General features: G+C 45.5%; 1 protein-coding gene across 4 annotated transcripts in view; it reads right to left on the bottom strand.

Annotated features, from left to right (window-relative positions):
- Slc24a2 (solute carrier family 24 member 2) overlaps positions 1 to 23,866 on the bottom strand; it is a 248,471-nt gene that overhangs the window by 47,005 nt on the left and 177,600 nt on the right. For 3 of the 4 annotated variants that reach the window (XM_041651333.1, XM_041651335.1, XM_041651334.1), the window contains exon 5: positions 16,180 to 16,230. The exons of the other annotated variant lie outside the window; for it this stretch is intronic. In XM_041651333.1, coding sequence (XP_041507267.1) covers positions 16,180 to 16,230 — 51 coding nt within the window. The remainder of the gene's footprint in view (positions 1 to 16,179; positions 16,231 to 23,866) is intronic. 4 annotated transcript variants of the gene reach the window in all.

Here is a 23,866-nt window from a genome sequence, read left to right as displayed (position 1 = left end):
AGACTGAAGATCCAGGGCTGCTTTGGAATTAGATGCTCCGCCCAGGTTTGCTTTTGACAATGGCTGGGAAGGAAAGCCAAGCCCAGCAATCCTTCGGCTTGACTTTGGTTTTCCAGCGTCTGTCATTATTGCAGCTTCCAGGAGTCAGGGACAGATACCACAGCTCTCCAGAGAAGCTGAGTCAGCTGCGACGAAAGTGTCAAGGCGGCGACTGATCTCACTTGGGGATTTAGGGCAGAGAATGACCAACCGAGCATGTTGGTGATGAGACACTTTGGGAAAAGGTGCTGGGGAAAAATATATCTATATATCTATACCATGCTCAAAGCAATCACTGTAAAGAGCTGTGCCACAAGTGAAGCGCCTCATTTCGCCTTCGTTATTGACGTAATTAATGGGTAAATGCATGTGATAAGCACACAGAAGAGGCATGCAAAGTGTAGCGGTTAGGGGGACGCAGCGCATCTCCCTCTTTTAGTCTTTGATTTTCTTCCTTGGGAACATTCAAGGTACAAAAGATTCTCATTTTAAACTGATTACTGCCTAGATTCCTGCATGATGAGTTCCTCAAAATATCCTCAGTTCCACAATTTTCTACTGGGCTTTTTTTTTTTTTTTGGTTGGCTGTGTTACCTAGCAGCGTATTATCGGGGGATCTCATTCTGTTTTTCAAGTTAGAAGCAAATCGAATGAAAATGTTTCTCTTGGAGAGTGCATCCTCCAAGGCTAGGCATGGCAGGGGAGCACCCAGGCCTCTCCTTTCCCCATGTATGGGAATCATGACAGGTTAGAATAATGTGATAGAACACGTACAGGTCTATATGAAGGTGACACAGGATGGGGTCATTTCTGCTCAGAGCTTCTTTGGCCACTAACCTAAAACCCCCCCCTTTTTTTTAAATAAGCTCATGGATTTGAATTTATTTTGTGTTTCAACCCATTGCATTTTTAAAACTTTTTTCTTTTAATTGGGGAAGGCATATGCATGCTGCGGCATACATGTGGAGATCAGAGGGTACCATATGTGTCCTGGAGTCGGAAGGCAGGCTGTCAGGCTTGGAGGCCAGCACCTTTACCCATGGAGCCATCTTGCCAGCCTTTACCTACATTTCCTATTGTACAAAGGTGTCAGTCTAGGCCGTGAGTGTGTTGCACAACTATGCTCTCCAGGCACGGGGGGTGGGGGTGGAATGAGAAACAGAAAGTAGGCTAGAACGTGGCTTGGAGTGCATGGTAGCTTACTTTGATGGGCGACTTGACTGGGTGAGTGATATCGAGGCGATTAGCAACCCACTGTGTCTGTGAGTGCCTCTTCTGGCCTCACATTGATGGTAGGCCAGTGAAGGTGGTGGCACTATGGCAGGCATTGGAGGGACATCTCCAGTTTGCACGGAATAACTAGATTCTAGCGTTTGCCCGTTACTTCTCTTTGTTTCCAGGCACGACGAAGTGTAGTAGTACCAGCCTTTGCCACAGGCTTCTACTGCCATCATGTTCTGCTTCCCCTTGGTCCTAAGGTAAGGGACCAGATGGTGAGGGATGAAGGCTCTGAAACCGGGAGTGAGAACAAATCTTTGCCACTGTGATGGAGAACTGACTAACTCAGACTCCACAAGGCATGGGAAGGATGAGGAGACGGGCAGCTGTTCATTCTGGCAAGTGCTTTGAGCTTGGGCTTCTGTTTAATCTCCGTGGTAAACTGTGGAAAGAAAAGGGTGAAGGAAAGACACTCTGGGGACTAGGAAAATGAGCAGGTCAAAGCGAGCATGGAAAGGAACAGAAAAGAAAAAAGAAGGATATGAAGGAGGTAGGTAGGTAGGTGGTGGCCTGGTGGTGGCCCAGCTTGCCGTGCGATGCTGGGCACTTCCTGGCTACTGGGTGGAGTTTTCTCTGAGCACTAAGCAGATGGGGAGGGTGTCCTTTAGGACCCTGCAATCTTAAGCCTAAAGGGGTTACTTTGCAAGAAAGACAAGCTCAAGAAGTTTCCAGATCATGTGTTTTGGACCCAGAAGTGGCAAAAGGAGGTTCTGCAATTTCCCTGCAGCTTCTGCTAACTGTGGCGTGTGTGTGGGATCCACCTCTGAGCTCAGATCAATTTGAGGCCTATGCAATAAAAAGATCAAACACGCTTTAAAACCACATATGGCAGAGCAAGAAAGTAGACAAGGGTGCGGAAAAAGCAAACCTGTGTAGACTAACCTAGTTCCAATCATGCCCTCAAGTCACGCATCACAGCAGACAAGATGCTCTTCCCAGCACCTCTCACAGCTTGCCCGTGCTCAAAAGATTCCTTCCTCAGTGGATGTACGTGCCAGAGAGAAGTGACTTAAAAATGGACACACAAACACGTCTGGCTGTAGCCACTTACTTTGCCATGAATATCTTTCAACACTGAGTGGGCCATGCCTGGTGTGGCTTTCTCAAATTCTACAAGAACTTTGGTAGATAGAGTGGGAAGGGCTGGTGGGGCCGGGGTGCTGTCTGTGTATCTTGTGTGTTGCTATTTCCTCAGCTGCAGTGGGTCTCCTCGGTTTCTGTGCTATTGAAAGAAGGAGCTGCTCTATGACCTTTTTCTCTTGGGGTTTAGTCACACGTGCAGCCTAGCAAAGCTGCCAAGGCTGGCAAGGAATTCTCCAGTTTCTTTCCTTCACGTTTGTCCCCTGATCATGTTTAGTCCCACTGTTCTGCTCTGGTGACTACTCTCATTCAGAGTGCTGATGACGGCACCCTTGTCTGAAGGGGTTTTTTTCTCTTGAAGTCTAGTTTCCAGCCAGGGCCACCTCCAGCACTCAGCAATACACTCCCGAAGGGGGAAGGGAGAGCCCGACAAAGCAAGGTCTGCTTGGTTCCGCCTGTTGGCTTGGTGCTTGAGTTTCAGGGAATCCTCTCAGAATGGCCTCTAAGTGTTAGGTCCACATTTCGGTGGGGGCACGGAGGGATGGGCGTAAGAGACTGCCATACCGCTTTGTGTCTGGCAAGAAAGAATCGAGACACCTTTGAATACTTTTCAAGGTGAGCCGTGGAGTGATTTTTTTTTTAGCCTGGTTCAAAGCAGCCTTAAAAATATCCTTTGCTGGGGTGCAAACCCTGAAGGTGTTGTCTTTTTATATAGCCACAGATATTTGTATACTTAGAAGTCTCGGAAATAGCAGACTGGGCTCGGATCGTGAGGCACCTACGTCAAACCTGGTACACAATTTTAGTATAGTTTCATTTGATCTGAGATGTACAAGAGGGACCAGCTGAGTGTCCTTACAGGAGGGTGCGTGAGGGGGTGGCTAGGAAGCTTGGAAGGAAAAGAGGGGAGCTGAGGGCTTCTTGGGAATGAGGCTATTTAAGAAACACAGTCACCCAGAGCCTTGGCTGGGTCCCTCCAAGCTGAAACAGAAGTCAGGCCCATGTGTACTGTAAGACAACCTGGAGGTTTGTGCACTGGAGGGGAGTAGGCGTGGCTTCTAGCCTGCTGTTAATTCATTAAACAGCCCCCTGGAAATCCCTTCACTCCCCCCCCCCCCCCACCAAGCCTGAAATAGGCAATTGTCAAAGGGGACCGTTTGGGCTTGGGGTCAGATCCAGACTGTCGTAGCCTGAGCATACAGGAATACAGGAATATAGGGGAAAAAAGGCACAAAAGAGACAGATATAAAGGAAGCCAGTCACTTGGAGAGAAAAAAATGAGAAAGAGGGGGTAGGGGAGAGAAAACTCGGAACAAGTCTTTTCAAGTCTATTTCTGTGTTTTCAATGCTGCCTTTCCTGTCTCTTTCTTTGAAGTTCAGGGCTTGGCAGGTAGCTTCGAAGGCCAAAGGGCACCCGAGCTCTTGCCCCCCCCCATCCCTGTGCCCCATCTATTGCTTCTTCGTCTTTCCTTGCGAAAACTCTAGAATCAGGCAGACAGGCCCTCCTCATTCTGACAAGGCTTTGACAGAACCGAGGTGGTGTCACCCGTCGTCCCAAGAGCCTCTCTTTCTCCCTAAAACCATTCATCAGCAAAAACCAAAAACATTCTTTTAGCCCACTTCTCTTTGAGCCCTCACTTCTGAGTTCCACCAAGCAGCTCCACAGGGGCAACCCAGCCAGCTGGTGTGGCCCCTCCCCCTTTCCTCTCTGTCTCCCAGGCACTCTCAGGGAGAGACACACTAGGTCCGCAGAGGATCTCTAGGTCGGAGTGAACGCTCAGGACCTTACAGCTGCCTTCCGGACTCCATCTAATCCCTGACCATGCTAACCTCATCCCCACGGCGCTCTTGCCCTGCTGCATCCAGGCTAGCCCCTTCTCTGCACCCTGAGAACACTGTGCCCCTTTATACTTTAGCGCCACGGCACCGACTTGCCTGCTCTGCGCGAAGGGCACCCCTCACACCCCTCCTCCCGGCCCCTCTTGCCCCCAAATCAGAGGCTCACTGTTGCATCTTCTTCTAGTATCTGTTCAAACGTCACCATCTCACCCCGGCTTCCCTGAGCAAACCTTAGCGTTTCCTATCCCAGCTTCTTTCCGCAGAAGCAGTTATCCCATTACTATTATTACTGTTGTTTATGCATCGTTTTCTATGGGTGAAAAAGCTGGGTGAAGGCAGAGCTTTTTACCACCGTTAAGGTTAGACTTCCTATTGACCATAACCTAAACTCTGTCCTCACGGAACCTTCCAAGGCTATAGCAGTGGTGGAACAGACAGGTCTCCCAAGCTGAGAACTTTCTATTGATAATTGGGGCACAGTGAGTACTGATGGCCCAGGGGTAAAAGGCAGGGCACACACCATGTTTCCCCATTCTGTGAATTTCCTGGGCCAGCCCCAAAATAGGACTCCTTGGGATGGAAAAAGAGGTTTTGGAGTGTTGTGAAGACCCGGGGGGAAAAGGCTGTGTCCTGCCCCTCCTTTACGAAGTGGCTAGTATTTATGAGGGGCTAACCTGAAGGTTTCTCCGTTGTCTTTTGTTCTCTGTTGACTTTTTCAGCATCATAGCCTTGTGTCAGCTTCCCACGTCCTTACCCATTCTCACCACTAGAGGACAGACTTCACTGAGAAGGGGGCCTTCTCTTAGCCATCATCTATGCCTCAATAATGCCAGGCTTGGGAGATGGAGAGATGGCTCAGGGGTTAAAAGCAACAGTTCCAGGCTCCTCAGCTGCACACTGCAATGAAACTCTTCCTTTATAAAATGGCAGCCCCGAGAAGCTTCCTCTCAAGCCAGTCTTGAAAATCTTAAGCAAACCTGTGCTATGTATTCGGTAGTGTTTGGTGGGTTCATCTGGTACCCCTGGAGCTTCAGCCTGGATTCCTGGATCCTTCTCGATGGCCAGGATGGGGTGAAGCTCAGGGGATAAAACTGAAAAGGCAACCTTGCAGCTAGGACGGACGAATGGATCATTCCACAAACTCAGAGAAACAGTAATTTCTTAACAGGCACTGGCTTGATTTGTATTCTTTAAAGGAAAATGTTAGATACTTTTTAAAGCCTCTAAATTATTTACTCCATTATGAAATTCATCAAGTAAATCATGTAGTAAGTTATACTACATTGACATTAACGAAACTAAACTACTATTGTAAACCGTCTTTAATCAGTTGTGAGTGAACTTCATAGTAGAAGTGCTCAACATAACTCAATTGTCATTACATGTACAGGTAGATCTGTAACGGATGAGAACGCACATCTGTCCGATGTGAATTTGTGATCTTGCCTCCCTGAGCTGGTTACATCATCATGAGCGTACTTTCATAAACACATTGAAAATAGTTACAGAGTTTCATAACTGTTGGCATGTAAATGCTGACATTTCTGTTTCTAATGTTCCCAGTCTGCAGACTTTCCTCTCCCAGACTCTGGATCACCTTCAGTCTGCAGTGTCTGCCTCTTCTCTCAAGTTCAAGGTCATAACACAGCCCCTTCTGTGCCTTCACTTCCACTGGCACTGCCCTCTCACCTTTCTGCCTTGCAGGCACCCCACTTGGACGAGCTGGCTATGCTGGTGCCCGCGCCCTTAGTCTCCTTTGTTTACACATGAACTCTGCACCTGGTGTCCGTCAGCATCGCTCTAGGGACCAGTCCTTGGTTGTTTTCTGCCTCTGCATGACCCTGATTTCTCTGTAGCATTTGGCTTCCCTTACCCCAACCTCAAAAATCATCTTTAATTTTCACAACCCCTAAGGGACTTCTTTAAATGCCAGTAATCCTCAGAGCCCCTCTTGGGCCCTCTTCCTCATTCCCTCTTCTCCCCAGGGGACCCAATTGCTTGCTACCTGAGTAGCAGTGCATCAGTCCTGAAGCTCAGACCCTGTTCTCCAGAAGACGCACACCTCCACTCAAACACTCCTCCTTCCTAGGCAGCTGCTCTTCTCCCTGTGCCATCCGTTGCTGATGCCTATACTCTAGTCTTCTGCCCCCGGGGCATCTTAGCCATCTCAGCCAAGACCTTTGGACTCTACCTGTGACTCTTGCATGCTAAGTCTCCTGGGCTGCTGTTGGTTCTAGCATCTTCACTGGATCCCAGTGTTCATCATCCCTCCTGCATCCCCACTTATCTCCCACATGGCTCCCAATTCTCCACATGAAGTGATCTTTTCTACTCTGCCAGGTTCTGAGACATACACCTTCAAGGATCTCTTTTTTCCATATCAGCACATTGCTATCTGCCCTATGATGGTGTTCATCAGAGACCCTTCAAGGTATTTTTCTGACCTCCCTAGGCAGCACAGGACAGGGTATCAGTCCCCCAAATGCTAGGCTTGCTCTCTGGGGGTTTGTGGATATGGTCCCATGACTATAAACAACAGAGAGAGATGCAAGTGGGTTAGTGATGAGGACCTGGAATTGTTTCAAACTCAATTCTCCGTTTACTTCTGGGGAGAGGGCAAGAAAGAGGCAACACACATGGCAGAAGCCTCCAGGGACTGCTTAAGTTCACACTTGGGTAGATTTCCAAAGTTTAGCAGGGCTAATAGATGATGTTGTCAGCCTCAGAGCAGGTCTTTACTGCAGTGTTTCAGGAGAACTAGGGCTGCTGGCCAGACTGGGGAGCTGATGCTCACTAGCTTAGCAGGGAGCTTGCTCTGCTTCTGGAACTTTTCTCAGTGACCATTCCCAGCTGCCAGACAGAGCTGTGGCTCAGGCTAAGAGGACTCGGATTTCTGAATTAGATGGGCCTGCCCATGGAGGCTTTAAAATTTGCCTTGGTTCCCATTGCCTGGGTCCTTGCAGAGAGCTAGGGGAGGAATGGATGAAGAGTCAGTGCTGATAAAGTGGGCTGCGTACCCCTGGACCTGCCAACATTTAAGTCAAGCATTTCCTAACAGGTGGTGAGGTCTTGTCCCAGGCAGCTCATTAAGGCTCAAACTTGCAGAATGTCTTTGCAAACTGGCTAAAAAACCCAGAAACTAAAAACATCAACAACAATAAAAAATCGTTTGTACTGATGAGGAGTATATCACCCAGTGATTTATCCCGATGTAAAGTAAAAGTCATTAGATTTGTTAAAACTTCATCTACAGAAGCCACTGGTATGTGGCTTTCAAAATATATCTGTTGCCACCCAGATTTCTTGTGTATAAGGATTGGCACTTACTTTGAGTTCCTAGTTTTTCTGTCTCTCCTCCCCCCAACAATTTTCAATCCCCTTCTACTTTACACTGCAGTCTGGTACCTGCAAATCTTGTGGGCTTGCAGCAAAAATGCCAGCACAGGCCAGAACTCTGTAACTCAAGTTGTAGAGGCCCATGACTAAACGAGAGAATCCAATTCATCTTAGAGTTAATTATAAGAGAAACTTACCATGCTTAAGTAACATGCCAGCTTCCTTTGGAAACCAGTCCTTCCTTCCTTCCTTCCTCCCTTCCTCCCTTCCCTTCCCCTTCCTTCCTTCCTTCCTTCCTTCCTCCCCTCCCCTCCCCTCCCCTCCCTCCCTCCCTCCCTCCCTTCCTTCCTTCCCTCCTTCCTCTCATTTATTTTAAGAGCACAGGTGTTTTGCGTGTCTCTCTGTCTGTACAGCTTGTGTGTGTCTGGTACCCATTAAAGCCAGAAGAAGGTGTCAGATCCCCGGAGACTAGAGTTACAGATGGTAGTGAACTATCATGGGAACTGAACACGGGTCCTTCGGAAGAGCAGCCAGTGCTCTTAACTGCTGAGCCATCTCCCCAGTCTCTCTTTCTGTCTTTTCAGAGAGAAGGAGACAGAGATCCAGGAGTGTTAGGGGAATAATTAATTTAGAATAACCACATTCTGGTTTGACTGATGAAGGTGAGGCAATCTAACATCGTGAGCTCTAGGGATGTCAGAAACAGACAGGGTGAGGCATCCACAATTTGCCTTCTGCTGCCATTTATCACCTTCTACATATGCAGTGTGGCAAAATCCGCCTGAGCTTGCCAAGTCTGATCTTTCTGCTTTTACTGCTGACAGTTTAGATCAGGAAAATAAGATGCAATGCATTCGAGCAGCAGATGTATCCTCGCAGGAAGAACTCCCTGGTCCCAGACTTCAGGAGGATGGCAGCTTTGCCCACAGCGCTGGGGCTGGGCTTTCTGACAGATCCAGTGCCCGGTACTAGCTGCTGAGCTTGGTTCTGCACATTTGCTGTCCATCTCCGTAAAGATCCAGTCTCAGGGAGATGCTTCCCAGAATACATCCCTGAAGAAGTCATGGTGAGTTCAGACATTTGTTTTCTGGATGAAGCCTTCCAGAAAGCATCTGTTCAAGTACCCCAAAATTTTCTGGCCATGGAAGGCTGGACTGGATGGAATTAACCATGAACTGGAATGAATGAAACATAACACAGTACTGGAAATGGTGTCTGTGCGTGGGCTCCTGCCTTGGTCACTGGAAGGTAGAGAGGGCAATGGTACCTGTATACAGTAGGCTTCCTGCTCAGTCAGTGAGCAATAGAAAGGGCAATGGTGCCTGTGCATAGTGGGGACCAGTCTCCTGCACTGGAAGGTGGAGAGGGCAATGGTACCTGTGCACAGCTGGTTTCCTGCTCAGTCAATGGGCAGTAGAAAGGACAATGGTGCCTGTGCACAGTGGGGGACCAGCCTCTTGCACTGGAAGGTGGAGAGGGCAATGGTGCCTGTGTGCAGTGAGGACCAGCCTCCTTTATTGGAAGGTAGAGAGGTAGCCCACAGTGTCCTTTGCAGAATTTCTGTGAGGGTGTCAGAAGTTTGGAAGAAGCAAGGAACATGCTGCAGTGGAAACGGGATGTTCTATGTGGGAGGAACAGCCTTGTCACTTGAGTTTGAGAGGGCAACCACTTCAACCACAAAAGTACCCTGGCTTTAACTCAACTCTGCTAGAAACCTGTATTTCTAAAACAAGTAGTTAGAAAGCAGCTCTATTACAACGTCTATCTGCTTTGCAATGGAGTCCTGAGACATCTCTCCTCAATGGGCTAATTTAAACCTGGCCTTTGAGGCTCACCCAGACACTGCAAATGGGAGTGTAAATTGGTGCAACCATTCTGGTCTGGAGGGTACTTTGGCAGTGTCTTTCAGAGTGTGAGAAGTGTAGGCATACTCTTCGATCTGACATTTTTGTTCTCAGATATTTGTATTATGTGTAGGCATCTACACAGTAGCATTTAAAACACGGGCCCAGAAAAGGACCACACAGCATTGTTATGATAACAATGAATATAATAATGAAAATATCTCAAATGTTCACCTGCAGGAGGCTGACTGAATCCACCATGAAAGAGCCAGGTAGCAGAATACTACGCAACTACTAAAAAAGAACGTGGGATGTCTGAATATGCCAGTATAGACAGGTATCCAAGGCAAAATTAATACACAAAGCCGGAACAATGTGCTCAGTGTGGAGGGTTATGCTAAAGAAGTAATTCCTTACTTCTCTAAGGGATTAGGAGTTTAGGGCAGGAAGGACACTTCCTGGCTTCGTTATGGAGTGTCCCATTTTGACTTTTGTGTGAATGTAATTTTTTTTTATATATAAGAAACAGTTTTAATAAATTTAAAATTAGTTTGTGATTAAAATTTCTACTCTGGTAAAAGTTTTGATTAGTAATAAAAAAGGAATCTAACGCCTCCTGTTCTGTCAAAGATCTAGAAGATGTTCTATTTCTTGTGAACCGGACGCAACAATACTCAAGATTGTCACTTTAGGTGTGTGACCCAGGAAGCACTTATTACTTCCCAGCTTGGCCAGCTACAAGGTCAGGTGTTCAGAGGTCGGAGCAGATGGCAAGCCATTGAGTGATGTCATCCTTCCTAGAGGACAGTCATAAATATGAGTGTGGGGTATTGGGTGTCCATCATCTCAACATTGTTCTCCGGAGAAAAGGACGTGTATCTTTCTAAGCCAGGCCATTCTGCCTTTGGCTATGTCTGAGGAGAAAGGTTTTCCTAGTCTGGGCTAAATTCTCTCTTTGAACTGCGGAAGGTTGATTTCTTTCCCTAGCCATGATACTACCAGCGGCTGGCCCTCAAGGGACCTAAAATTCTTCCTTCTGATAAGATAGATACTGCTTTCCCATGACACATAGCCATGGATTCATTAGAAGAACGGGATGAGAGCTGTTAGGTTGTTCCTAGACCTAAGCAACATCCTGTCATCTCAGTAGAATGCCTGCTTCATCTCGGCATCTGGATCACATCTCCAGATGGCTTTGAATATTCCTAACCTGACATAACCTCCCAGTGCTGAAGGCAGCCAACCTCCACTGTCCTTGACTTCTCCTCTGCAAGCTTTGCTTTCTTCCTTCTAACTCAAAAACTATATACAGAAATCCTCCTTTCGTCACAGCCTCTGAAACAACCCCCTACTCTCTCCTTTCTGTTGGAGTATCTCCCTTAGCCAGCAACCCACCACCTCTACACTTGAAAGCACCAGGGTGGGTGGAAGGGGTCTGGGTTGTGAATTATTGTAGGGCTACCACATCTTCCTGACCCTCCCCTTAAGAGGAAAATGAACTTCCACCTGATTAAGGCATTGTTAATTTAGATTCTCTTTTGCTATTTATTGTTGAACCAATTCTATCTGATAATATAAGGGTATATAACACAGTCAGCGACTAAAGCAATGATTAAAATGTATAGGAAAAATACCAGATAACCTGAGGACCTGTCTTAGTTCTATGGTTTTAGAGGATGTATCTTTGGCAATGGAGAACACTCCTGAATGGTATTTCAGAATCCAACTGTCTTTGAAAGAGATGTGTATTAGTTCATGGCAACTATAAACATTGGGTAACCGTCTCTTTGAAACAAAGGGTTTTTAGAAAAACCTAGCCACAAATGTAGTTTAGGATCCCATGAGTCATGCATGACACCAGCAGTTTCTTGGTTAGGTAAAGGAGATGTTGGTTGCCGTGAAACAGACTTAATTTCATGGGGAGAGGGCCTCACAACTTTTGCGCTCACCGTCACAACCCTTTCTATCTCACTTTAACTTACACAGATGAAAAATGATTGATTCTTTTAAACAGTGGTGAACTCCTTCTGCAAATGGCCTTTGTTAAGTGGCCACAGCTTTAGGGTAACCTGATGCAAGCCGTTTCTGCCACACATCGCTGCTTTCAAGGCTAGTCGAGGCAACTGTCCAGCTACCTACCTGCCTTTGTAAGGGCAAAATGATTACTTATGCATATTGCCTTTGCCTTCAATCCATCCTATAAACTGGGGCCTGGGAGAGGAGGTCTGTCTGAGAGAGAGAGCTTGTCTAGTATGCTTGAGATATTGGGCTCAGCCAGAAAAAAAAAATGCTGAGTTAACTTTTTCTTTTGTACATTTGTTTATTTTTTTTTCAGGTGGAGTAGGGCTTGTGCCATGGTGTGCATCTAAAGATCAGAGCACAGTTTGTAGGAACTGATTCTTTCTTTTCACCATGTGGGTCCTGGGGACCGAGCTCGAGACATCAGACTTGGTAGCAAGTACCTTTAGCTGCTCAGTCATCTCACCAGCCCTGAAGTAGTTTATACATTTGCATTTAGAGCAATGTTAAGAAGTCATAGTGAGAATTCTCCAATGTGAGAATGATATGAAATTTGTGTATAAGCACATGAGAAATAAACTATAGATTACTCATTTTAGAGATTTGAAGTTGTTCTTCCATGAATAGGCAGCATTATTTTCTGAGGAGGCAAAGTGTCTTTTCTCTCCCCCTCTCTCCTTTCTGCCTGTCTCTGTCTGTCTGTCTGTCTGTCTCTAGCTGAGGTCATGGAAATAACAATTAGGGTTATTCAGTTGAGTTTCCATACATGTCTTGTTCTAGAAGCAAATACAGTCCTTGGGAAAAGCTGGGGCTTCTGGGACTCTGCCTGCTCCAGGTTCCCAATGCTGAGAGAGGGACCCTGCTGCATGTTCCAGGTTTTATGTCTTACAGCTTTATCTCTCATGTCTCCCACCAGGCATAAGTTCTCAGGAAGATTGTCTTTGACAGCTGCAGGTCCTGATCCTATGCTAGCACCATGTCCAACTTCATGTTGATGAATAGATGACTTAGGCTGTTGCATCTGCTGGGGTACTTTGTTACAGAAACAAAAAGAAACTGGAGGCAGATACTAAGATCTTCACTCCATGCACTGAAGCCAACTTGAATGGCAGGGCTCCCTAGAGCCACATCTGCACAAGGCAGGGTTGAATGGCAGTGCTCCCCAGAGCCACATCTGCACAAGGCAGGGTTGGATGTCAGTGCTCCCCTGAGCCACATCTGCACAAGGCAGGGTTGAATGGCAGTGCTCCCCAGAGCCACATCTGCACAAGGCAGGGTTGAATGGCAGTGCTCCCCAGAGCCATCTACACAAGGCAGGGTTGGATGGCAGTGCTCCCCAAAGACACATCTGCACAAGGCAGGGCTGAATCTCAGTGCTCCCCAGAGCCACATCTGCACAAGGCAGGGTTGAATGGCAGTGCTCCCCAGAGCCACATGTGCACAAGGCAGGGTTGAATGTCAGTGCTCCCCAGAGCCACCTGCACAAGGCAGGGCTTTGGTGTGACTTGTACTGAGTTCAAGCCACCACTTCCTGTGTCTGTATTCCCAGATGAATCTCTTTGCTCCTCTGAACCCCAGTTTTCTCAGCACTAAAAAACTTCTGTGAACCTTGATTTTTTTTCACTGTTAATACCACTTACTTATGTGGTGATGATGCTGGGGAGACAATACAAAATTTACAAACCCCACGGGCCTGCACCCAGCAGGAGACAGCAACTCACAATGCCAGAGCGGTCTCTGTTTCATTGTTCTCTTGGCCCAGTCAGCTGGTCCTTGCCACCTCCCTTCTCCAGTTTATCCCTTATCTGCTGACCTTTTAGGGCTCATTCAAAGACCACCTTTTCATAAAAATCTTCTTCCTTCTTACTGGAAGAGATTTTTTTTCTACATCATCTTTCGAACTTCTCTGATATTTACCATTTTCTTCTTGGTGCCTCTGTCACTCTCTGCTGTTGTTCCCCCATGTCTGCAAGTTTCACAGGAACAAACTGCCTGCTCTCCAATCTCGTGTCCTCAGAGCACCCAGTAGGATACCTAGCACAGGTGTGTGCTCAAAAGTATGTGCCAACTCTGTGCAGTGTAGGACAGTTCTGTGATTTCAGAATCCCTATTCCAGTCTTCTCTGGAGAGGAGAAGGCATGGACAATGCATCTTTCCATCTGCTCCATGTAAGTAGGACAAAGAGGTCCAGAGAATCCCGGCAAATAGTTATAAATAACGACTCATCACGTGAGCTAACGTCATAAAGCCCTACTGGAGGGCTCGGCACAGTGTTAAGACTGGAAAGCTGCTGGCATGGAGCAGAGTATTTCCCAAATGAGGTGAAGCCATAGTTAACACCCCAAACACCTATCTTTGTGACACTCCCTTAAACTGCACAGCGTGGAGAGCTGTAAATCACAGCAACGATGATTGTTTGTAAGTGAGAGGTGGGAGGTCCTTAAGAATATGTCTATTGTCACCTCAATGGGATCTAAGTTGACTCTGGGTCCCTTCGATGGAATCCAAGCATTAAGTTTCAAGCCGAACTTAGCTTGTCCTGCCTAATGGCGTGGTCTGAGATGGCTGAACCTCTGTTCCACAATATCCTTGATATTGGTACCTCCGAGGGATTGCTCTGTGTTTAGAAGGCTTTACTCTTCCAGAGGTTTTCATTCCAGGGGAAGGGTCAACCTCAGGTAGCATTCACGGGATGGTCTCTCAAGAAGCTCCATGTAAGCAAGTTTTCTCTGACCAAAGCAACCTGAGAACCCTGTACACCTGAGCCCTCTTGTGTGATTCACTGTAGTGGCTCACAGCACAGCCAGGGACCAAGAATCACCCGGTAAAGAAATCTAAGTCAAAAGTGCTTTCACTATGGCTCCCTCTCATCTTTCCTTTCTTGTTCAAATAGAGCTAGTAACATCACGGATGCTGTCTCATGGGATTCTGCTTTAGTTTCCTGCTTATCACAGCAGAGCTAAATGTTTAGCTAAGAACAAGACAGTAGAAAATACATGAGGGGAAGTGGGAGATAAAGAATGTTAAAGGTGAGCCACAAGGCCACCAAGACACAGGTGGTTAAGCTTCCCAAGGCCCATCCTTGGTTCTTAGTCCAGACAGCAGTTTGACTTCTCTTTCCTTCTCCCACATCCCAACCGTCAGCAAGCAATATCATCAGACTGCGAGGACCACTGCTGTATCTCCCTGTGATCTTACTCTGGGGTAGCACGGAGAGAGGTAGATTCTGCATAGCAGTGTTTGTTCAGATGGTTAGACAAAGAGGAAGGAAAGAAACAGAGAGAAAGGGAGACGAAAGTGACTAACGGGAGCTGGGCTGGTAGGATGTGGGCAGGAAGTAAAGGAGACAGTGCAGATTAGAAACAGGGCAGTAGAAGTTAGCATACCCTCTGCCCGAGCCAGGAGTCAAATAACAGCCAGGCCAGGGGCTTCCTTTAATGTGTAAGAGCTCTTTCTAACCCTTGGTGGAGGGGCACTCATTCTTCTGTTCTTGGGCCTCTCACTGCGCAAGGATCTGCGTTTTTCTGGCTGTTGGCAGGACTCTGCCTGAGATCTTCTTAGTGGTCAGATGACTTAACCACATCGTAGCATTAGCCAGAAACCCAGGAGAGCATTGGGGGAGGGCCCAGGTGTGCACAAGTCAGAATTGGGAGGGGCTGAGGAGGGCTTCCTCTTTTCCAGGACTCTCAGACTGTCCACTTTGGGCATGCAAAGCAACTAGGAGATCTTTGGCAAACTAAAGCAGCTAAGAAATACTGGAAGCCGAACGCAAGATATGCAACACATCTGGGAATTTATTGTGCTGAAGGCCATTCTAGGGTACCTTCTGATTGCTCATTAGTATCAGAGAAAGAATCATGTAAAAATGACTTTCTTTAAAGAAACATTACATATTCATCAAGATGTGGAGATACGTGTGGGGTGAAACAGCGGCTAAGATGAGAAGCCGTCTCCCTTTACGAGATTTCAAAAATTTCAAATCGATGTTCTATGATTCTGTTCCAGAATTTAATAATTATGAAAAGCGATTGTCCCTGGGACAAGGTTACCCTCTGAAATAAGGTCTGGAAGTCATCAGTAAGTGCATTTTAAAATAAATCTCTGCTTAGGGAATTGTTCAAGTTACTCACCCGACCTCACAGAGTGGGGGCCTCAGACAAACTATTCAGATGCCTGGAATGCCTGGAATTCTCTGGCCTATCAGGTTAAGGTTCTTGTCGGAGTTGGCAGGGATGGCAGGGCCTTAACACAAGTCCACAGCCCTCTGCTTGAGATCTTGGTTTCAGGCTGGTTTAAGGTGACTACGCTACTTTAGGTACTTTATTGCTTTTGCACAAACCATAAATCCACCAGAACTTAATCTCCTTCTGAAATGCAGGACATCTCAGGAGAGTGCTGGGAGGATGTGTATGTTCCTGTGAGTGTGTGGGTGTTGATTTGTGCTTGCATTGCCGACACCATTTCTCTGTGTGTGTTTTATAATCGGGATGGTTTGATTGTTTGGATGGAATAACATAATTACCCATGGTATTGCACGTCTCTAATTCCAACGAAACACAATGGCAAAAACAAGACAAAAAATGCAGAACTCAAAAGAACACAAAAAGCAAATCACACAATGTTACTGAGGTCATGCAAAAAGAAAATAAAAGAGGTTAAAATATGGGCAAGCCACAGACACCATAAATGAAAGAAGGAAAAGAAACAAAAAGCCAACGGCATACAATTCTGAAGTCATTCTTACCTTCCTCAGCCATTGTGTCATAATATTTTAGTTTTCCATATGATCCAAGTTCTACAACATCACAGTAAAAGACACAAAGATAAGGAACGAGCTATAATGCAAGAACTTTGTTTTTACACATTCTTAATTAATCAGATTCAGAGTTATACTGTCAGATTCGGCAATCGTAACTATATGGAGATGTGCAAACATGAGCCATGTGGCAGACGGCTTCACGGCCCATTTTCAGAATCCCTGAAAATATATTATTCAACTTAGGGTGGGCTGGGCCCTGCATCACAGAAGAGGACACATTTGTTCAACACGCCACAAAGCGGAAGACTTGGCAAAGGTGCTTCAGCCTGGACTTTGTCTAGCCTCACTTTTATACACGTGATACTCCAGGAGGAAAGGCCTGAGCCAGGACAGCCAGCTGGAACCAGAGAACCTTGTAGATACTTGCCGTCTTCAGTGGCCCCAAAGTCATTGCATGACTTTTCCAGCACCTGACAGAACCATCTCTTAGAGTATAAGGAGGCTACCTGGAGATAGGTATTAAACAGCCCCATAGCTCTCTTATCACGGAGGATCTCATACTTGAGAGGAAACACCAGTGTCATGTGGGCAGGATGCTGGGCAGGTTGCTAGTGACACTGAGGGCACTGAGTACCAGTGAGGCATCTTCCCAGCAGAGTCCACCTGGCTGAGGCAGGTAAGAAAGTAGCACAACCTGGAGGCCTGCTGTGGTGTAGAGCAAGGGTGGGGGACCAGTTTTCGGGCTTCCGAGTGCAGATGACCCTGGGAACCCGTCTGTACTGGGAGGTAGGGATGCTGGAGTCAGCTGGAGGTATGGCGACAGGGGGAGGGGAGAGGTGGATAGGGGCCTATCATTTCCCTTTTTCTTACTTTAGTTTCTAAACAAAAAACTTTGAGTTTTGTTCTTTTCAAAATCCCAGATTATTTTGAACAATGTAAGCAGATTAAGAATGGCCATCACCACATTCTACTAATAAGCTTCAAGAAATTAATTAGACTCCAGAGACCCTCCACAGAATGTGTCCACAGCCCATTGCCTTGGATGGATACTGAAAACCCACGTGTGGATCAACTTGTAATCGCTGAGTCTGTGTGAGAGGCAGGAACCTGCTTAAAGCAGATGACAAACATCCCTGCGTTGGATCTTTGTACCATGCATGCTCTTTCTATATATTCCTTCCCACATGTCTAATTTTATCTAAAGCTATTTTGATACGCCAGTGTAAAATTATGCCCTTGGGGGTAAAATCACCCCTTCTTTATGTTCTTGTGAATCTAGCCTGCTCTTGTTAGGATCATTACAAAAGAAGCGGATGCTTCAATGAGAAGTTGAGTTTTATGTAAATAAGATATTTTTGGTGATTTCTGGGATTGCTATTAGTGAAATATTTTTTCTGCAATTTTAAGAACTGTTGGTATGTGTGTGTGTGTTACAAAAGAGTAGAATTTTTAAGTGATCTACATAGTTCATAAATATTAATCATATGTTTTTGATGGCATTACGAAATAGGTGCGCGTGTGTAATCTTGCAGGAAATAGATAAATTCTACCGGTCAACTAATAGTTTTTTTGTAGGCTCCCTTCTTCTGCCAGGTAAAGCAGAGGTTATTCCACTGCTAGAATAATAAACCACTAGAATCCATGATGACCTGCGCAGGAAACAGGATGCGGGTGACCCTTGTTTGCAAAGCTGACTGTCAATCATGTTCTGCACAGTGATGTCACATCCCTGCGGGTTAGTGGAACCATCTTTTCGGATGCAAACCTTTCTGTGTGCACCCACCTGCTTTCATGCATTGATTCCCAACCTTGAAACATCTATTTACGGCAGATGATATTGTTTTGAATTTCATCTTTAGTGGAACCATGTATAATAAATACAATCACATTGCTTAATTGTAACTCTATGTTCACAGAATAGAAACTGTTCCCATATACCAAGCCTCACGCATTCTTGCACCGTGGAAATATTTAGATTGTTTCTGAGCTGCTTCCTTGGATGCTGAATGGGATAGAGGGACAAGACCAGGGCACACTCCATGGAAAAAACAAGGCAGACAATGTGGAATGAAGGTGGTGAAAAGCTGCACAATACATTACATGGCTATTCAAGCAGTAGGAAGGAGGAAGCTGAAAGGGAGAGCCACTCAAGCAGAGGGGGATCATATTTATGGGAAAGGATGAAGGATGAAATCAGCCAATTAGAACACAGTCTTCATCGCTGGCAGCCACGGGATGGTGAGATGGAGAACTCAGCAGCCACATCCCGAGGGAAGCAGGGCAGCATCTCCATGAGCTAGTCAGCCCTGTTCCCTAATCCTGGGGTCATGGGTGGTGCAGGATGAGGGATGCAACATGCAAGCAGGACAAACGGTGTGCGTTGTAGACGCCAGAGCTCCTCACATACCTGGCTACTGTCCCATAGCCCAGGGATGCCCCACGGAAAGTGACCTCAGTCACAGTTTGTTGATAGTCTGTGGCCAGGCCTAACCTGGCTGTGAGGGCCCAGAGGCATAATGAAAACTCACCTGTGCAAAGAACTTGACCTCCATTCCCACAACCCATTGACATCTTCTCAAGTCACCTTTACTATCTACTATCTATGTTCCTTCCTTCCTTCCTTCCTTCCTTTTCTTTTTTTCTTCTATCCACCCACTTTTTTCCTTCCTTCCTTCCTTCCTTTCTTCTTCCTTCCTTTCTTCTATCCACCCACCCACCGACCCACCCTTTATTTATTTATTTATTTATTTATTTATTTATTTATATATTTATTGAGACAGGGTTTCATTGTATAGTTCTGGCTGTCTTGGAACTCATTCTGTAGACCAGGTTGGCCTCAAATTCAGAGGTCCACCTGCCTCTGCTTTCTGAGTGCTGGTATTAAAGGTGTGTGTGACCACTGCCCTGCTACCTTCAACTTATTTGGACTAAAAATAAGGCTTGTTTCTTGAAGAAAGGAGAAAAGAGGCTGAGAAAGCTTAGAAGGTTAATGTCCCATCCAGCAGTGTTCAGTGTAGCAAGTGAGCAAGAGGCAGTCAGGACTGGAAGAGTGGTAGGTCACCCAGGTTTCCATTCTGGGAATCACCTGGTGTCTTTTCTTTGCAAGGTTTCTCCAAGAAGACCAAGAGACCGGGGGACAGGGATCCCAAGCCCACTGGTTTGTGTTTGGGATGAGCCCAAGTCTGTGACATGGAGGACTCCTAGCACAGTGCCATGCAAAGTAATTGGTGTATGCTTTCGATGGGCCTGAAGGCTGAGCAGCGACACTGCCTAACATGGTCCTGTACTAGCGTTTGGTTCATCTGGAGAGCTGGGATCCCAGGTGCGGACTCGGTCCTAGCTCTCTAAGGAACTGAAGGCTTTATTGTCCTTCTGCCCACTGTGGTCCACGCTTGCCATCAACCTTTCTCCCTGACTTTAAGGGGTTGGCCTCTGGGTTCTTATCCACGCCTCACACTGCACAAAATCATAGTAGAGGGTTTGCTTCTAATCTTAAAACAATCTGTGAATAACATTCACATCGAAAAATTCAAGACAAAGTATAAAGGAAGTTTCATTGCTTTATGAAACGTGCTGCTTAGAAACCTTTAGATGCCAGGTGGTCCTTCACACCTTTAATCCCAGTACTCGGGAGGCAGAGGCAGGTGGATTTCTGTGAGTTCGAGGCCATCCTGGTCTACAGAGTGAGTTCCAGGACAGCAAGAGCTACACAGAGAAAAACCCTGTCTTGAAAAAAAAAAAAAAAAGGAAAAAAGAGAAACCTTTAGAAAGGCTATTTTACCCATAGTATAGATAGACAGCAGTGGGCATTGTTTTGATTGGATGAAGTTTATTCTTTACTCTCTGTCTTTAAAAAGTATGTGAATGAGAATTAGTATTTGAGGTTCCCGACTTCAGCCTTTCTCAAGAAGCACACGGTAAAGACTTCTCTTTCCTCAGCTTTATTCTTGAGGCCTTTGCCATTCTTCATCCCACAGCTTCCATCAAACCCTAGAGACGGGAGCAGCAGAAAAAGTATTTCTCATGTTTGAAGATTTAAAATTCAAGTGCATGAAATGGAAAGCCAATAGAAGGATCTACGCTGAGTTTATTTGATTTGAATGAAAACTAGAGGTGGAGGAATAAATGAGAATACACGTTTATTATTTAAGTGTCGTTTCACAGAGAAATTAAAGATTGATGCCTTATTCTTTTCAAAGATCTAGCTTTATTACTAGGGCAAACCTGAAAATCGAGGTTTTCTTAGAACTGACTGCAGTTTCTCGGTAAAGCTGCCCAGTGCTTACCAAGATGTATGTATGAGTACTGGCTTGCATGGAAGGGTTCTGCTCTGCAGTGCATGGAAGAAAATGGGATTTGAAGTTGGAGCTGTAGTTTTGAAGCCAAAATATGCTGCTTATGGGACATGTGACTCTGAGCCAGGTGTTTCCTCTCTCTGGATGCTGGCATCCTCAGCTGTAAAGTTACACGATGATTGCTTTATCCTATAAACAAGGTGACAGTGAAGGGTGTACTGGATGACCCACACAAGGCAGAATATGAGAAACTGCCATTATTGGAAGTACTAAAAAGATGAGAAGCCCTAAGATGAGGAACAAGGCAGGAGGCAAGTTGGTTCCTTATCCAAGCGTGTAAAGATAAATTCAGTATGACCAAGATAATCCAAATAGGGATTTGTTGTTCAATAGCAAAGGGTATCCATCATGTTGGAGCCAATATTTAATATCTCTTCATTAATTCTGCACATCTACTCTCAGATATAAAAAGAATCAAAGCACACACCAAAAGGAGGGAGAGGGTGTGGCACATGGTCCTTCCCTGTCAGGTACTGATTGGAGCCCAGACATTTTCCCTTTGAATATTGGCAGGGAGCTGCTCTCTGGCTAACTCGTCTTATGTTGGGGGCAAAGACCATTTCACTTTAAGTCTGTCTAAAACAGAAAACCATGTTCTCACACAACATGCTCAGCTCTCCTCTCATTTCCTAAAGGAAACTATTCAAACGCACAGCTCCAGAGACAGTGATATTCAGAATGCTTTGGCGTGTGGAGGTTTTATGGATGTGGTAAAATAAAGAAGGTCAACATTGATGCCCAAGGTTTAAAACTATATTATTGCTATACATATTGAAAGGACTTCCGAGTAACACTCATTGGACAGTTCAAAGATACTCGACTACTTATGATCTGGGTAACCCTCCTGTGTCTCTGTTCTTTCTTTAAAATGAGGTGCGGGGCATAGGGAGAGGCCATCACTTATCATCAAGGGGCCATTCTGTAGGATCAGATGAGATGGTCCATAAAGCACAATGGACTAGGGTGTTGTAAACATCTTTAGGTCTCTTTCCACGGACGGCTGAAGTTGCAGCAACAACATGTGAAATTCAACTTAGTGCAAAGTAGTGAAGTAGTATCTAAAGGCTAACTGTCTCCAAGGGTGGATAGTATTCACAAGTACTTTGAGATGTGCAAACGAACCAAATTACCTACACTTCTCTGATACGCAGACTCCGGTAAAGGATGCCAAGGGAAGCTTCCAAAAGCATGTCTGCACTGTGTTAATTTAGCCTCAGAATGAAGGTGTTCTATAAACCCGAGGACTTCCCTTCTCCTTTTAACTATGGAGTACATTCTTGCTTTGAAGATTTTACTTAACCATTGTTACTTTGGGTTTTGAGACAATGACTCATGTTGCCCAAGTTGGTCTCAAACTCACTATTTAGCTGAGCTCAGCCTGGAAGTCCTGCTCTTCTGCTCCTACCCACCCAAGTGCTGAGATTAAGGGCATATGCTCAACAGCCAGCGTGAATGTCTCTAAATGACAGGACGAGGGTTGATGGTTTGTAATTTCCCATCATCATACGTAGCACTTGTGTTGTTCATAGAGGTATTTGAAGTAAATTGGTCACTACTATTTTTTCTTATGACTCTTCATTGGAAATTTTTTTTCATACTGAACATAAGTTCTTAGGTGAAAGATATTTTCTAATGAAACCCAATTTTAAACTTTTTGTTGAACTTTTCCTCAATAAAAACACCAACCAACCAACCAACCAACCAACAAAACCAATTTGTATGGACTACTAAAATTAACAGCTTTTTCCTAAAAGGTTTCTTTGGTTTATTCTTATGTATCAAATGTTCCTGGCCCAAAGAAGTAATTTTTTTTAAAATTAGAAAACAAAACAAAAGAAAACCCAAACCACTTTAGAGATGGAGGTTAAATGAGGAAACAACCACAAATCCCACTTCCTACTCAAGTGAGAAGGAAGGGAATATTTTAACCTTCAAATTGCAAAGCTTTCAGAGCTTTAACTACTGACTCATTACAGCCGCTCTGCTTGGCATTCTGTGGGAGACTGACGTTCGCGATGAACCTCCCGAGGCGGCTCTTCAGCGCATCCACAGTCCCCACTCAATGTGTGGCACACATATGTCATACATGAGGTGCTAACACAGAGAGATTTTGCCCTGTGGAGTTCTCTCCTGATCCAAATCTTCCAAACTTACGCTAAAAGATACTTCTTTTTGTTCTGTGAGCTTAAACCCTCTCACTTAGGTTTTCTTTTTCTTTTTTTTTTTTTAAATATATTTATTATGTATACAGCTTGCATGTATATCTGCACACCAGAAGAGGGCACCAGATTTTATCATAGATGGTTGTGAGCCACCATGTGGTTGCTGGGAATTGAACTCAGGACCTCTGGAAGAGCAATCAGCGCTCTTAACCTCTGAGCCATCTCTCTAGCCCTCACTTAGGTTTTCAAAGCAAGGTAAGAACTTAGCAAATGAAGAGATAAAGGGCGGAACTTGGGGGCACTGCTAGGGTTCAGATGGGTCCCTCTGAATTCAAGAATTGCAACTTAATTTCTAATGCGGTGAAATTGGGAGATGGGCCATGAGACAGGTTTGGATTATGAGAATTGAATTTTTCTGGCATACATTGATGTTACTATAAAAAGGATTATGAGAGTGGTTCTCTCCTTGCTTTTGCGAGCAATGTTCAATGCCTTCAGAGGACATGTGTCCGAGGTGCCATCTTGAAAGCAGAGAGCCAGCCCTCACTAGACACCAGATCCCTAGAACCACGAGCAACTGAGCAACCCAGTTCTGTGCCTCATAAATGCTAGTCTTAGGCATTTTGCTAGAGCAGAGCAAAATGAACCAGCTAGTGAGTCTCAGGTAGGATTATGAACTAGACACACACACACACACACACACACACACAAACATACACACATACACACAAACACACACACACATACTCACATACACACACACACACACAAAATCACCTTTGAGCTCTTAGAGAGTTCCCACTGATTTTCATGCCCGCTGAATCCACCCTTTTGCGAAATTCTTACTCTCCTGTCTCTCTTCCAAGCCCCATGCTTTGTTATGGTCAACCTTTTTGTCCCCTCACTCATCTGCTTCCGGCGTAAGTGCACGTGTAAGTGGAACACTGTAAATGCAGCATCCACAGACCTTTTCTCAAGAGCGGGATCTAGATGCCTGGGCTTCTGTGTGAAACTTCTTGATTTTCAAGTGTTGTCCATAAACACCAAATTAAAAAAATTCAATTGATTGGAGCTATATTTGGGTCATCAATTTTGTAACTCTTGATTTGAAATCAGATCACTTGGTCCAGTTTTCCTAAAAATATTTGTTGACTG

Source organism: Microtus oregoni, unplaced genomic scaffold (genome assembly GCF_018167655.1).
Source record: "Microtus oregoni isolate MIOR12 unplaced genomic scaffold, Mior012 000005F_ref0000423, whole genome shotgun sequence".
Taxonomy (NCBI): Eukaryota; Metazoa; Chordata; class Mammalia; order Rodentia; family Cricetidae; genus Microtus; species Microtus oregoni.
Note: the sequence above shows the minus strand (reverse complement) of the source record. Positions and strands in the feature narration are given on the sequence as shown.